Below are 13161 nucleotides of genomic sequence, written 5' to 3'. Positions count from 1 at the left end.
CTTTATCACTACATTTGTTGTTGTTGTTGTTGTTGTTGTTACTCGGTACTATAATGGATCTATGAAATCACTGTACTACTAAGCTTGGAGTCAAGTCATGTTGGGATAAGACGATAGTCATAACCCCACATGACTTGACTTTTCTAAGTCTATTACCATACCAGGAATCAAATAACGTTGACTATCATGTCCAGGTACTTCCGAGTCAATTCTTGACATTACATATACTTTAATATTTTTACTGACTTGATGATGCTCTGTTAACAGGGCAAAAGCTATTCGGAGCTTTTGGAAACCTTTCAAGTTGAGTTTTGAAGAGACATTCCAATTTTCATTTGTGTTTTTTTTCACATACTTCAATACATATATACAATGACATTTTTTCAGATTGACTGATGTGATATTATTGCAGGGTATTAAAGTAATGGTAATTATTTTGAACATTGTAAATATTTTGGCAATCATACGGTTGAAAATCATAATCACGAAATCAGTATACCGGTATATGCATCATATTAACATTAATTCAAATAATTTGTTTTAAATACTACAGGCCCAGCATGGACATTTCTACCTTTGGATCACAAGGCTATCTGCTGCCCCCACCCATTCTCCTGTTGCAAACATCCATACTTGGGCCGTAACAGGAGAGGGGTGGGGTGGGGTGGGGGGGGGGGGGGGGGCGTGGCAGATAATATCCACACTGGATAAATATGGCCTTTTTCACTAGCTCACAAGTGCAAGAGTACAAATTACCTTTTTTCAAGTACTGTTGTATATAATGTTATCCAATGGACAGGAGCAGCATCAAATGGCAGTCAATCAGGTCAAGCATTTTGAGACATGCTGGTATGTACAATTCTATTGTAAAAAGAAAATGTTTCAAGGGGAGAGATGAATAATAGTGAAATCAAAACTGCTGAGTATTCAAGATGATGAAAATTGACTCTTACAAGGTAAAAGTCACTTCAAAGTATTTCATGTTGTTGGAAAATATTGTTGTCGATAACATCTTGTAACTCGGGGTATGCAATATTTATTGTTGTCTACTTTGTTTACCTTCTATATTGTCATAGTGACCAGGGTCCAATGTAACTTGGCTGATACATGTACTGGTAATCACTTATGATAAGGCCCTTCATGTTGTTTGTATTTTCGCTCAGACATGGGTCCCTAGGTCACTTTATTTCACCTACATTCACAAGACCCCCTTTAGTGTTTAGTAACTGGTCTTTTCTCTCTTGCAAACAAGGCTCCTAATGTTACTAGCATTCGGGTATTTCAGACACACACAATCCTTGTCCTAAATAAGTAACTTTTGAGGGGTTTATGCAATAAGTTATTCTAAATCCATAAACAAGGACTTGTCTGTCTAAACAGAGTGAGTCAAGGGACCATAAGTTTGTGCGGTCTCCAACATGACACAACATTGTAACATTGTGTAAGGCAGGACACTTTGAAGAATGTTTTCTGTTTTAGAGTAAATTGTTGTATAAAACCATCAAATGCCAAGCACTTATGACAAGGATTGCCTCAAACACCTAAATGACAAGATTTATGACAAAGTGTATTCCTACTTACACAATTCTTGGTACTTCTAATAGTATTTTACTTATACTAGAGGGTCAAAATAGAAGATTACCTTATTCTCATGCATGTCTGTAGCAATGCATGTGTAGAAAGTGATGAGCAGAAGTCATGGTGTCAAACAGGAAATCAAATGATTATTTTTATGACCTGACTAGGTGGTACAATTCTGAGGAATACAGATAAAGCCCTTTATGTTACTCATATTTTTATGGTCAAGGCTCTATATTTAACTTTTCTTTTCATTTCTGGTCAAATAAAAGGTAGGTAATAACATAGACTCTCTCACAGTCCTCATACAGCATTGCTAAAAGGGCTGTTTTGTATGTACTGATATCTACCACATAATTGTACTAGAATATCATTGTACTGTGGGCCCTCATCAACTACACAGGGCTAATAATTTGTTGACATGTTACTACGATGCTCAGGGCATTGCAGTAACACAGAGCATTGTAGTAACAGGTCAAAGAATGATTAGCCCTATGTAGTCATTGAGAGCCCACAGTACAAGGTTATTAGAGTACAATTATGCAGTAGATAGCGATACATATAACACAGCCCTTTTAGCAATACAATGCTCCTGGGACTGTGAGAGAGTCTAGTAACAATCCACTCAAGAAGTCAATCCATACAAGAAAACACATTTCAAGCATAAACATAAATTACATTTTTATTATTTGAATATGGTACTTTAGATTTGTTTATACAATTATTAATCTTACTACCACTTGTGTAATGGGGGGAGGGGAAGGGGGAGGGGGCTAATAGTTACAAAAAGATATGAACACTTGAACATTTTTTTTGAATATGAAACAGAAAATAATGTCACAATAATAATAAATGATAACATACACTTTTCTCTATGGTTTGTCACACAATGGTATAATTTGGAAAGTTGAACTAAATGTTGTACCAGTTACCTTCACGTTAACCTAAGATTTGAAGTGGCAAATTTTGTGCTTTTTTTATATGCTGACAAGTTGAAAATTAAAGAAAACACTGTCAAGTACATATATGGGATGGAACAATTCAACAAATAGACAAAACTTAAAAGATATATTGCATTTACATACTCCTGTCTATTTCTGGTGCCGAAACGTGTTTAATTACTTAACAAAAACATTGATTAACTTATTAATTAACAGTCTATCCCCTCCAGAAGTGACATTAAAATTGGAATGGGAAAATCTAAAATGTTCCAGTCACGTGTGATTTCATTGGAAATGGAGACAAGGATACGAGTGAGATTTGTCTCTGTACTATACAACATAAAATTGCTTGGTATAATTTACAGCTGGGTTTTTCCCTACATATCATAGGAATATCTTTCACTACAGGTAAATATCAGACTTTTAGTTCAAAAAAAGGGTTGATGAATGAATGGCTCATGTACGTTCGATCGGAGTTTCGAAACAATATCTAGAATAAGAACGCTCTGATTTCATACATATATAGTGACCAACTTTCACAATTTCTTTTTTTTCTGCGGAGGAAAAAAAAAATATGACAGCTTTCCATTGAAATTCTCTATTTGCTTCTCAATAAAATGTTACATTGTATACAGTTTGAGGTCTGTGATCACATACACAGGTATGGGTGGACATATACAACACATTCAAATAAAGCCGGCCATAGGCTAGGATCGGATGTTTTGGCTGGCGTGGCGTTGAACACTTTTCCATTTGTCAATAATGTATTGTGCATTTCATGTCATGCAACACTGAGGGCACTGTAATGCATTCCTTCGCCGCTTCGATGGTACAGAAGTAAAAAGTTTCACTTCCTCGTCTGTGGTTTAGTAAAATTTAACAAAGTAACTGTTCAGATTATGGCAATTAATTGACTTGTGACACTAACACATGGAAGGCTATACCAATATATAAACTGACAGTGAAAGTGCCTTCTAAGAGACAATACTAAAATGTACCTTTGGAACATGCATATAGTGCCCTCTAGAGTTCACATAAGAAGCAAATAGTGTTGAACATGTCAAACATACTGAAATCGGGGTAAGAGACAAAAGTAAAAACACTACATTTTCATTAGAATGACTGCTCTATCGCTGCAAAAGTTCATTTTTAGGAAAAGTGATAAAAAGTTGTAAATAATAACCACTATATAATACAAATCAATAATATATTTACACAGTGGATCCCCTTCATAAAACCTTATACTACATACCTACCAAAAATATTTAGCGCATTGTAAACCACGCTCTCATTGACTAAAATTATATTCATTTCTATTACAGCAATGTTAATTAGCCAATTAGATGAAGCCATGCATAATGCTATTTGCCCTAGGCAGGTTTGACCTTAAAACTATCCCATATTCATATATACCTCACACTGTAAATCACGTAACATACAGAGATGCATTCTAAATATCATGGTTGAATATAACATTTTGCAGTTACAATATTTTGGAATTCTCAACAGTGGCAGATGTAGTCACTTTAGTACAAGTGTTTCTCAGCTAATAATACCATTCTGATATCTGTTGGTCTTTCAAATATGAAAATAACATGTCACATTACATATCATATTGGTATACCTAAATCATAGCTGATAATGATTAATGATCCAATCTAAGCATTTGCAGATAACAGAGATATCTGTAGCTTGGGTAAAATCTAATCTGAGGTGATCACAAGGTCAGCCCTCTGCAATGTTTGTGGTAACCAAGACCAGATTACTTGTGACAACAAACACACTTATCAAACTGATTAAATTCAAGTTTATCAGCAGATTGATACTTGTCCCATATACCACCCATGATGCAACATTCAAGATGGTCGGTTAGAAAATGGCCCACAATGCACCATTCAATATGGCCAGTTAGTAAATTGCCGATCAATATTCCAGGGTCAGAAGGCACTAAAAAGCTCAATCTCTCACCCTATGCTTACAATGATTTTATCGACAAACACAAGAACACATTACTCTATGAATTAATATGTGTTGATAAATATTGCAACCTACTAGAAGTGTAAATTAAAGTAAGGTTATGGTCAAATACATTTCACAAATGCATCTAGTTATTTTATCAAGGAACCAAAACTTCCCACGTCTTGGCATTCTGTCTGTAAAAGGACTAATCATCCCTAAAACCCTATTAGATTTCAAATGAATACTGATACTTTCTTGATACATATGAGATAAAACACATCATGAATATTGGACACTTTCGACAAAAGTCGTATCCACGGCAGGAGCTAACATAATGGGTACTGTCTAAACTTAGAAACTTGACACTTAGTGATGTGTGTAAGCACAAAGTTCAAATCACACAAAGGGAAGACATAAGGGTAAAGAAGCAAGTTCAGGTCTTGCTGGGCATCTTCAATGATTCTTAGAATATGTACAGTCAAATAGTTTACAAAGCTGACAGATATAACTCAGTAAATTGACTTATTCTGCTTTGACTACCAACCATTGCACATAAACATAGTCAGTATTGTTTTACCACAACATTCTAAAAATACTTGACAGTTAGATGCCTTGTTACATGCTGACACCATTTCCCTTTACAAATACCATATTACTGAAACCATTGTGAATTGCATTGATCTTTATGACTAGGCCTTGACCAACTAACAAAATGAAAGAAACTTACCCTGCAAAAGTACTTTTTTTTTTACGTGATTCAAGACAATCAAACAAAGTAAACTTTATTACAAACATCTGTCTGCCATTTTGGATAGTCCATGTGTAACAGACCTTTATATCAACAGCCCCCTCTACCTTAACAATGTAAAAACATCAAACATCTGCCCCATATATCTTGACACTGATATTGAACCAAGTTTACTGACAAAACTTTGCAAAACAGGGTAGAAATCCTGTAATACATCTTTCAAATATGTTATCTTGATAGAACAAGGAATAGAAGTCAAGATGGGTTATATTTTATACAATTAGTATGTTGATTTTCACCACCTGGGGGCGCTATTTATTGAATATTATCTTGTTTGACTGCATGAGGGCACTATTGACTGTAAAGGTCTTCAAATTATGATTCATTCGATCCTCCTAAAACTACATCTACAATATAAAACGGTCATTTTGTTGTTGGTCAAGGCCCATCCACACTTTTGCGATTTACTGTACATTCAATACACAAGTTATTTAGCCTGACGAGTGACAAATGGAAAAGTGTACTTTGCATAATTTGGTCCACAACTACAGACTAGTATCTCTACACTTGATGAGAGGCTAAGACAGTGTTAACAGCCACAACCTTCTTTACTCTGTTGTTGATCTGTGTTAAGTGTATTGCCTCTAGGTGCTGACGGCTTGTGTTGAACTCCAGACTCGGCTGCGTTTAAATCCAAGCTGCAGAGAGAGATAGAGAAACAGCGATCAGACCATTGGTTGAACTTGAGTACTCAAAGATCTACATAACAACACTTCTCTAGTATCAATAATGTGATTCAGGTAAACCATATATCTAGATTCCCGAGTTCATAATTAACACTATAGTAGAACAACTGGGAACTTGCACTCTAGACTGAGCATGCTCAGATGTGAAGGACTATGGGATTAACTGCAGTTATCAATAATACACAATTTGGGACAATTGATATAATAATTGTCCTCCAAGGATCTGGGTAACCAAGACTAGATTATTTACACCAGCGGTGGTAGATTCATGTTTATCATCACATTTCTTATGATGCATAAATCTGAATATTCAAGGTGACTGGTTTCAATTCCCGATAGCAAAACGTTTTACCAGACTTCACCATTTCTCTTACTATGATTTTTCTGACCTCTATGGTAGATCAAATATACTTCCTAACATATACACACCCTACGTAGTGCTACTAATGGCCAACATTTATAAAGGGAAATAATATTTGCTATGGATATTCAATCTAAAAATAATATTTTCATGACATGCAACAAACCTGGTTTTGAAAAGTATCACAAAACATGTCACATACATTTGCAAAATTTCAAGTTATCTCTGGAGACCATGGTATGCATTGGTACCTAAGTGACAATTTATTTTGGGCTGTATGCAGCCACCATGGCATATAGGTAATGAACAGTGTGAAGATCATACATACCAATACATATAACACTTAACAGTCATCAAACAATATCAGGAAAACACTTTAAATAACATACCTTCCATCTTGAATATTTTGGTAAATTTTTCTTGCTGTTTCCAAAAAAGCATCTTCAACATTATCGCCACTGTGGAGAAATACAGATATAAATATGATGCAATGGGAGAATCACAGAACAACTACAGTGAAGCTATGAATAACTACCCTGCATATCCACTAAAGTATAACACAGTAGACATACAATATGCTGGTAATCACAACAAAAATATTTCCCCTTTTAGTTACTAGTTAGCATCAACAATATATCTGGCAAAATAACAACTTTTCTTTATCATTTTTCCTAGTTCTTTGACTGTTTTAATTTTTTGATATTTCAGTAAGTTTCAAATAAACACAATTGTGCTAGATTTGAGACAACAGCTGTAACAACAATTCACTGATGACTAGCAAGTCATGAACCTTTGGTGAGACTTGACAAACCCATTTCAAAGATCACGCCTGTCCAAGATTTCCAGTATTTTACGACAAAACTGGCTATTTCCCTCAGTCATTTCAGGTTTAATTAAATATAGAAGTAAGAAAGCACTCTTCAATTCCCTAATTTACAGCTAAATATAACAAATTATCTAACAGGAACACTAACGTTTTTGCACTGGCTTCCAAAAACATTAGACCGTTTTCATCTGCAAATTGTTTAGCTTCTTCGTACGTGACGTCACGCTGTGCTTCAAGATCAGACTTATTGCCGATCAAAAATATAACCTGATGAGAGAATTTTTACACTCATTTTTAATCAACAACTTACGGTAAGTTGAAAGTGACGACCTAAAATCATTTGATAGGTCACAGTAATCTTTGCACAGCAAGGAATTTCATGCTAAGCTAAACATAGATGTGCCTTTAGAAGTATTCAAACATGTAACGTGTACAATAGTGACCAATATACAGAACACAGACATAGACACTGACAGACACACAGAATAATTGAGTAAGGTCTAATGTTAAAACTGAAAGTTATTGATATTCAGTGAATCCCTGTGGTCTAGATATAAATCCCTATTGTTAGAACTGAGTCATCATCAGATGGTACGGTAGATCCAACATACAATAAATGTATACCACATGTACGGCTACTCATTACATACAAGGGGTATCATATTATGCAACACACGCACTGAATCTCACAATAAACACTCAACAACTGATTTCTTGTGTATGGGAACACACATAATCTCTGATATATGATATAACTTCAATTTTCCAGTTGTCTAAAAATAAATGAATTATTGAACATTTCATTGTAAAATTTGCTGTTTCCAAGCAGCGTCACACTTTGATTCAAATATTTGTATTCCATGTCAAAGCTTAGTTAATGTTTTCAGTCATAATAAAAGTAATCTTTGTCAGTCTCCGCAAGCTAAAAGATGACATGTTACTTGTTACTTACTGTGTTTGGATTAGTAAGATTCCTTGCATCTGTTAGCCAACTACTAAGATGATTATATGTACTTCTCCTAGTGATATCATATACCATTAATGCACCGGCTGCCCCTCTGTAATAACTACGTGTTACCGCCCTGTCAACAACAAACAGAAAACAAGTTTTTTTTTTTGCCCAAAAGAGTATGTTCACAACAAGACTTACAAGATATTGATCTACACAGTACACACTGCAGTGATATATAGCTCCCAAAGATGGACTGGAGACAAATAACTATTTCAAACTAAGAAAATTATTGTATTGTGAATATACCTTAAAGTATGAAAAGACTTCACCATGAACTTTTTTTTAATTTGACGTAAAACAATTCACATTTTTTAATTTGACGTCAAACAACTTACAGACTACAGAGTTCTCATGTCTTTATTTTGAAGAGGTAGTTGGAATCTAAAGACGTCATTAGCCATTTCCCTGAAAGCATCGTTTTTTGACATGTGAAGAATTTCAACTGTTTTTATAGGTTTGTGAAATGGTTTACAATGTGATTTTCATCACCACACTTCATACAAGAGAATTTCAAATAGATCACTACTCCATACAATAATGAAACAGTCAATGATTACAATATAACAACACATAAATATTACAACAAGTACTACCTACCTAAACCTTTCCTGTCCTGCTGTATCCCATATTTGGAGTTTGATTTTTTGTCCTGAGACCTCTATGATTCTTGTACCAAATTCTACTCCAATTGTGTGTGGACAGTCTGCCATAACTGTAAGCAAAGATAAACACATGGATTTGACGATGAGATGGTATCAACTTTATAGTCACAACGGGAATTTTAGGGTATTGGGTTGTATGAATATGGCAGTGTTTAATCTTGGGGTGGTATGTGAAGGGTACAACCCATGTCTATAAAAGTTATCAACTGTTATTGTTCTTCTAACATAAATAAATCAAATATTATTATAGATTATGTTGTGGACTGACATTATACATAGGGTCCGGTTATTATCATTGGGAAGTTTTTCCTGACACACATTACGAGCTGTTTCAGTCTTGCAAAAGAACATACTACAGAAAGCATAATACAACTGATAATATTCATTTCAAAATCATCACAATAATTATGTGAAAGAGGAAATCAAAATACATGACATCACAACATTTCAATTTTCAGGAAAAACAGCAATATGTTTTCAACGAAACAAACACATTTCCTTCACATGTGACAACATTTTTCATGTCTACATGTACTTCTAATGACACAAAAGATATTTTAACACTTACATTTCTTTTCTGTAAATTGATGTAGTAGGCATGATTTTCCAACTCCCATGTCACCAATTATAATATACTTAAAAATATATGAATAATTATATGGTCCAGCCGCCATCTTGTTTTCCTAATTATGATCTGAAACAAATATTTACAAAATACATTAGTGTATTGGCATTAAATACCACAAAACTGTTATCGTGTTTATAACACAATGCTATTAGTTAATATGTTATTATCAGTTGTCCAGTGAAACTCCTGGGTAGCAGGGTTAGATTATGTGGCCAGCACTGGAACTAGACATCATTCATAAGCACATTTTCAAAATATGTTTATTGTCTACATGTATCAACTGGTAAATACATTGACAATATTGTTCAAGGGAGAAAGTCCTGCTTACAAGCAAAAGAAAATTAAGAGATGAAGGTAAGAACACATATGGTTACGTTGGTCATTTTATGTTTAAGGAGGTATATGTTTTGTGGGGGGGGGGGGGGGGGGGGGTAAGCAGCTAAAATCTACTTCAGTTCCCTTGTCATTGTATTGGTTCCTCAACAGAGTTATGATATAATTTTAAAAGGAAACTATGCCAGTTTTATCAAATGCCCCTTCTGAAACCTAGGTTCCACAACCTTAGTAAAAACACTAATGAAGGCAAACTTTATCCATGCGCCTAAAATGACACATCTTTGTATCCCTTAAAATGATATGTCTACAAAATGTTACAATTTTTATTACATTTCTATTCCTTCACAGCCACAGCTATAATTCAAAAAACCAAAACAATGAAAATAATGATTTATTGATGAGAACAATAAACTGTGCTCTTTATTGTTGAATGACGTACAATAACAAACCATACAATGTTTTTGACAGCTGTAGCAGTTCATAACCCAAGTACTTTCACCACTACATGTATGAGATATAAAGTTTGCTGAACAACAGCTGGCACAGCTGATATAACACAGGGGTCATGACAACAATATAACACCATAGGAAAGTAAAAAAGGAACAACGGAATACAGTCCAATATATACCTAAGTCTCTTCAATACAATGTAAAATATGTTGTACAAATACATTCACTGAGGTGTTGGCAAATTCACTCACTTTTTTTTTACATTGTGAGTTACTTTTGTTATTCTAACTCAAAAAAACATTTTTACCTGTTGAATAAAGAAAGCCTACATGTACATACATTGTATTGCCACAATTAACATAACCTTGTAATCATGATAATTTAGGATATATACTGTAGTATGCCAAACTTTGAAAATATAAACATCTACTGAAGCGAGATATGACTGAATATGCAATGTTACACTGTGCTGATTTGACTAAAACACAACATTGGTACAAACTTAACATTTCATAAGGACGGTGTTTTATTGTAACATTAAGGTGATTACAACTTACACAAGCCAAGTTGGAGGAGTTTGAACTAAATGGGATTTATATCCTGGTTGTTCTAGATAATCATTGACTGTCTATATCATTAGTTCTATATTGTACTAAGTGTGAAAACAAAACTTTCAAAGTTACCATAACTCTTCTCAATTTTTCATAACAAAGTATTGTATTATTCCCCAAACTCACTCTTACTTCAGTAGGGAAATACTTGAACTTTAGTTGTTTTGTTAGTTCACACCTTTTACTGAAACTGACAAGGCCCCTTAGGTCATTCATATTTTTCTCAACTGAAAGAAGACAAATTATTGTGGATGTCTACCTATTCCCATGTAAAAATTACAAATGATTACAAATACTGCAGATTTTCAGAAAAGCTTGTGATTGTAGTGTTGACCTTTGACCTGCAACAATGTATTAATCTATTCTATTAATGTTCTAACATAGCATGACAATAGCACCTAAAAGTCAAAATCATAATAACTTAGCGTTTTAAATCTGGCATTATTTATTCATTTTTGTTTCGACTCTAACATAATTTACCCAGATATTCAATACACTTCTTTGAGTTTCATATAAAAATCACCAAGTTCAACAATTTCTCTCTTTGACATATCCATTATATAAAGATGTAGAATACCAGGTGACAATTTCAAACTGACTGTCAACATGGATAACATAAACGACTATAACCAAGAACTGTGTACAAATCAATCAATGTCGATTTCCGTTATTTACAATTGATTTTTCTTACTCAAATTTATCAACCAAACACTTGTGATCGTACATAACGAACCCCGCCCCCTGTACTTGTGTATGATGTCACCCGATCAGGAAGTAGACAATGTAATGATGGAGGCAACGGTCACTAATACACTTGAATCGCAAACATGGTACCTGTAAACACTGCGATTGCATGATAATGGAAAACTTAGATCATATGAAATTTCCATAGGAAAATGTACACTGAAAAGGGTAGGTCGTTACTGCGAAGCCAAACAAAAGCGGTGATACACGACATAACGTCAAGCGTGAAGGCTGAAGCCGGTATCGGTGACTATTTCTATGGGCGGGGTTAACTGTATAGAAGGGAACGCTAAATACTCGTTAAAAAAACAAGTCATGGTTATATCAAGCTGAAATTTATTGGAATTTTCATAACTTGATTGAAATCAGATGAAGAAAACTGCAAACGTCCACCCTATTAGTGTCCGTCACATGACTTCTTCCGGATGAATGAGGCATTGCGGGTCAACTCCAAGATTAGGAATATATGGTTTTCTCGACCGGGTAGTACAGTAATTAGTGATCTAAATTGTTGTATTTCACTTTCGAACAAAATAACCAATAATATAGATACGATGTCTATTGTAATTAATTAATTAGTCACCCTCATCAACAGTGTACACATAAAAAATTACTTCTTACCTGTAATATTTACAAATGACGATGACCCTCTCTAAGATCCAATATGGCGGAACTTATATTCGGGATTTCCGAGTCTTATTTCCAAGGATAATGGTGGCGCTGTTCCTAGATCCTCAAGCGGCCGGATCTGGAACAGGTGCGGCAAAAACGTGATTCCATATTTCTGTATTGACTGATTTGAAAACTATATATTTTTGTAATTTCTTTTCATTGCTTTTCTATTTGTATCCATTTTAATCTCTATCGTTTATGCCCCCCCCCCCCCTTCCCACGTTCTCACATTGTAAATCTTGTCTTTTGTACTGTATTGATATAATGGCTTCAGTAGACTGTTCTCCAAAAATAGTGAATTGTCGAAAGTTACATATTTCAAAACTACAAACGTAAAAATCTTGGGCTTTTAAACAAACGTTAGAAGATAGCTACCTTTGTGGCCACTGATCCTGAGGGCGGTATTTGTAGATGATGTATTGTGTAATCGTACTTTACATGAAACATTTTCTGATGCTGAACATTAAACTTAGGGAAAAAACGAATTAGCGCATAGACAGTGGAGAGGGAAAGGTATTTCAATGATTAGAGCCAAAAGGAACTTTGACCATTAGTTTTGTTTTGTTAAAAGTGCCCCGAATTTCAGCTTACAATATTTTCTTCTAACACTAATATAATCCTGCCGTAAAGCGTGTAGGTTTCTTTTTACAGTGTAATCAGTTCGTCTAACTGAAGAAATATAAACATAGGGAGCCGTCGGTAATTTATACAAGAGGTGCGGGATATGGAATTGGAGGGTGGGGTTACATTTTCAAATCAGTTCTCTGGATACAACTGTGGGTCTTATCGGACTCAACGGGTTCTTTTTTATGTCGTGGTTTATACTTTTCCATGTAGAGTACACACCTTCGTCTTCAGCTTTCTAAAGCTCGCCAAAAATATGGTAG

At 34.6% G+C, this 13161-nt stretch overlaps 1 protein-coding gene across 1 annotated transcript; it reads right to left on the bottom strand.

Moving 5' to 3' along the window:
• Positions 1-2282: 2282 nt before the first annotated feature.
• On the bottom strand, positions 2283-12295 carry LOC144440804 (ras-related protein Rab-14). Its single transcript, XM_078130195.1, has 7 exons — positions 12224-12295; positions 9402-9527; positions 8769-8883; positions 8112-8241; positions 7308-7426; positions 6723-6791; positions 2283-5924 (listed from the first exon to the last, which is right to left on the bottom strand). Exons 2-7 carry the CDS (start codon positions 9505-9507, stop codon positions 5816-5818), a joined length of 648 nt encoding a protein of 215 aa, XP_077986321.1. The 5' UTR covers positions 9508-9527; positions 12224-12295; the 3' UTR covers positions 2283-5815.
• Between the last annotated feature and the right edge of the window lie 866 nt (positions 12296-13161).

Source organism: Glandiceps talaboti, chromosome 10 (assembly GCF_964340395.1).
Source record: "Glandiceps talaboti chromosome 10, keGlaTala1.1, whole genome shotgun sequence".
NCBI lineage: Eukaryota > Metazoa > Hemichordata > Enteropneusta > Spengelidae > Glandiceps > Glandiceps talaboti.
The sequence above is the reverse complement of the archived record's forward strand: the minus strand, read 5'-3'. Positions and strand labels throughout refer to the sequence as shown.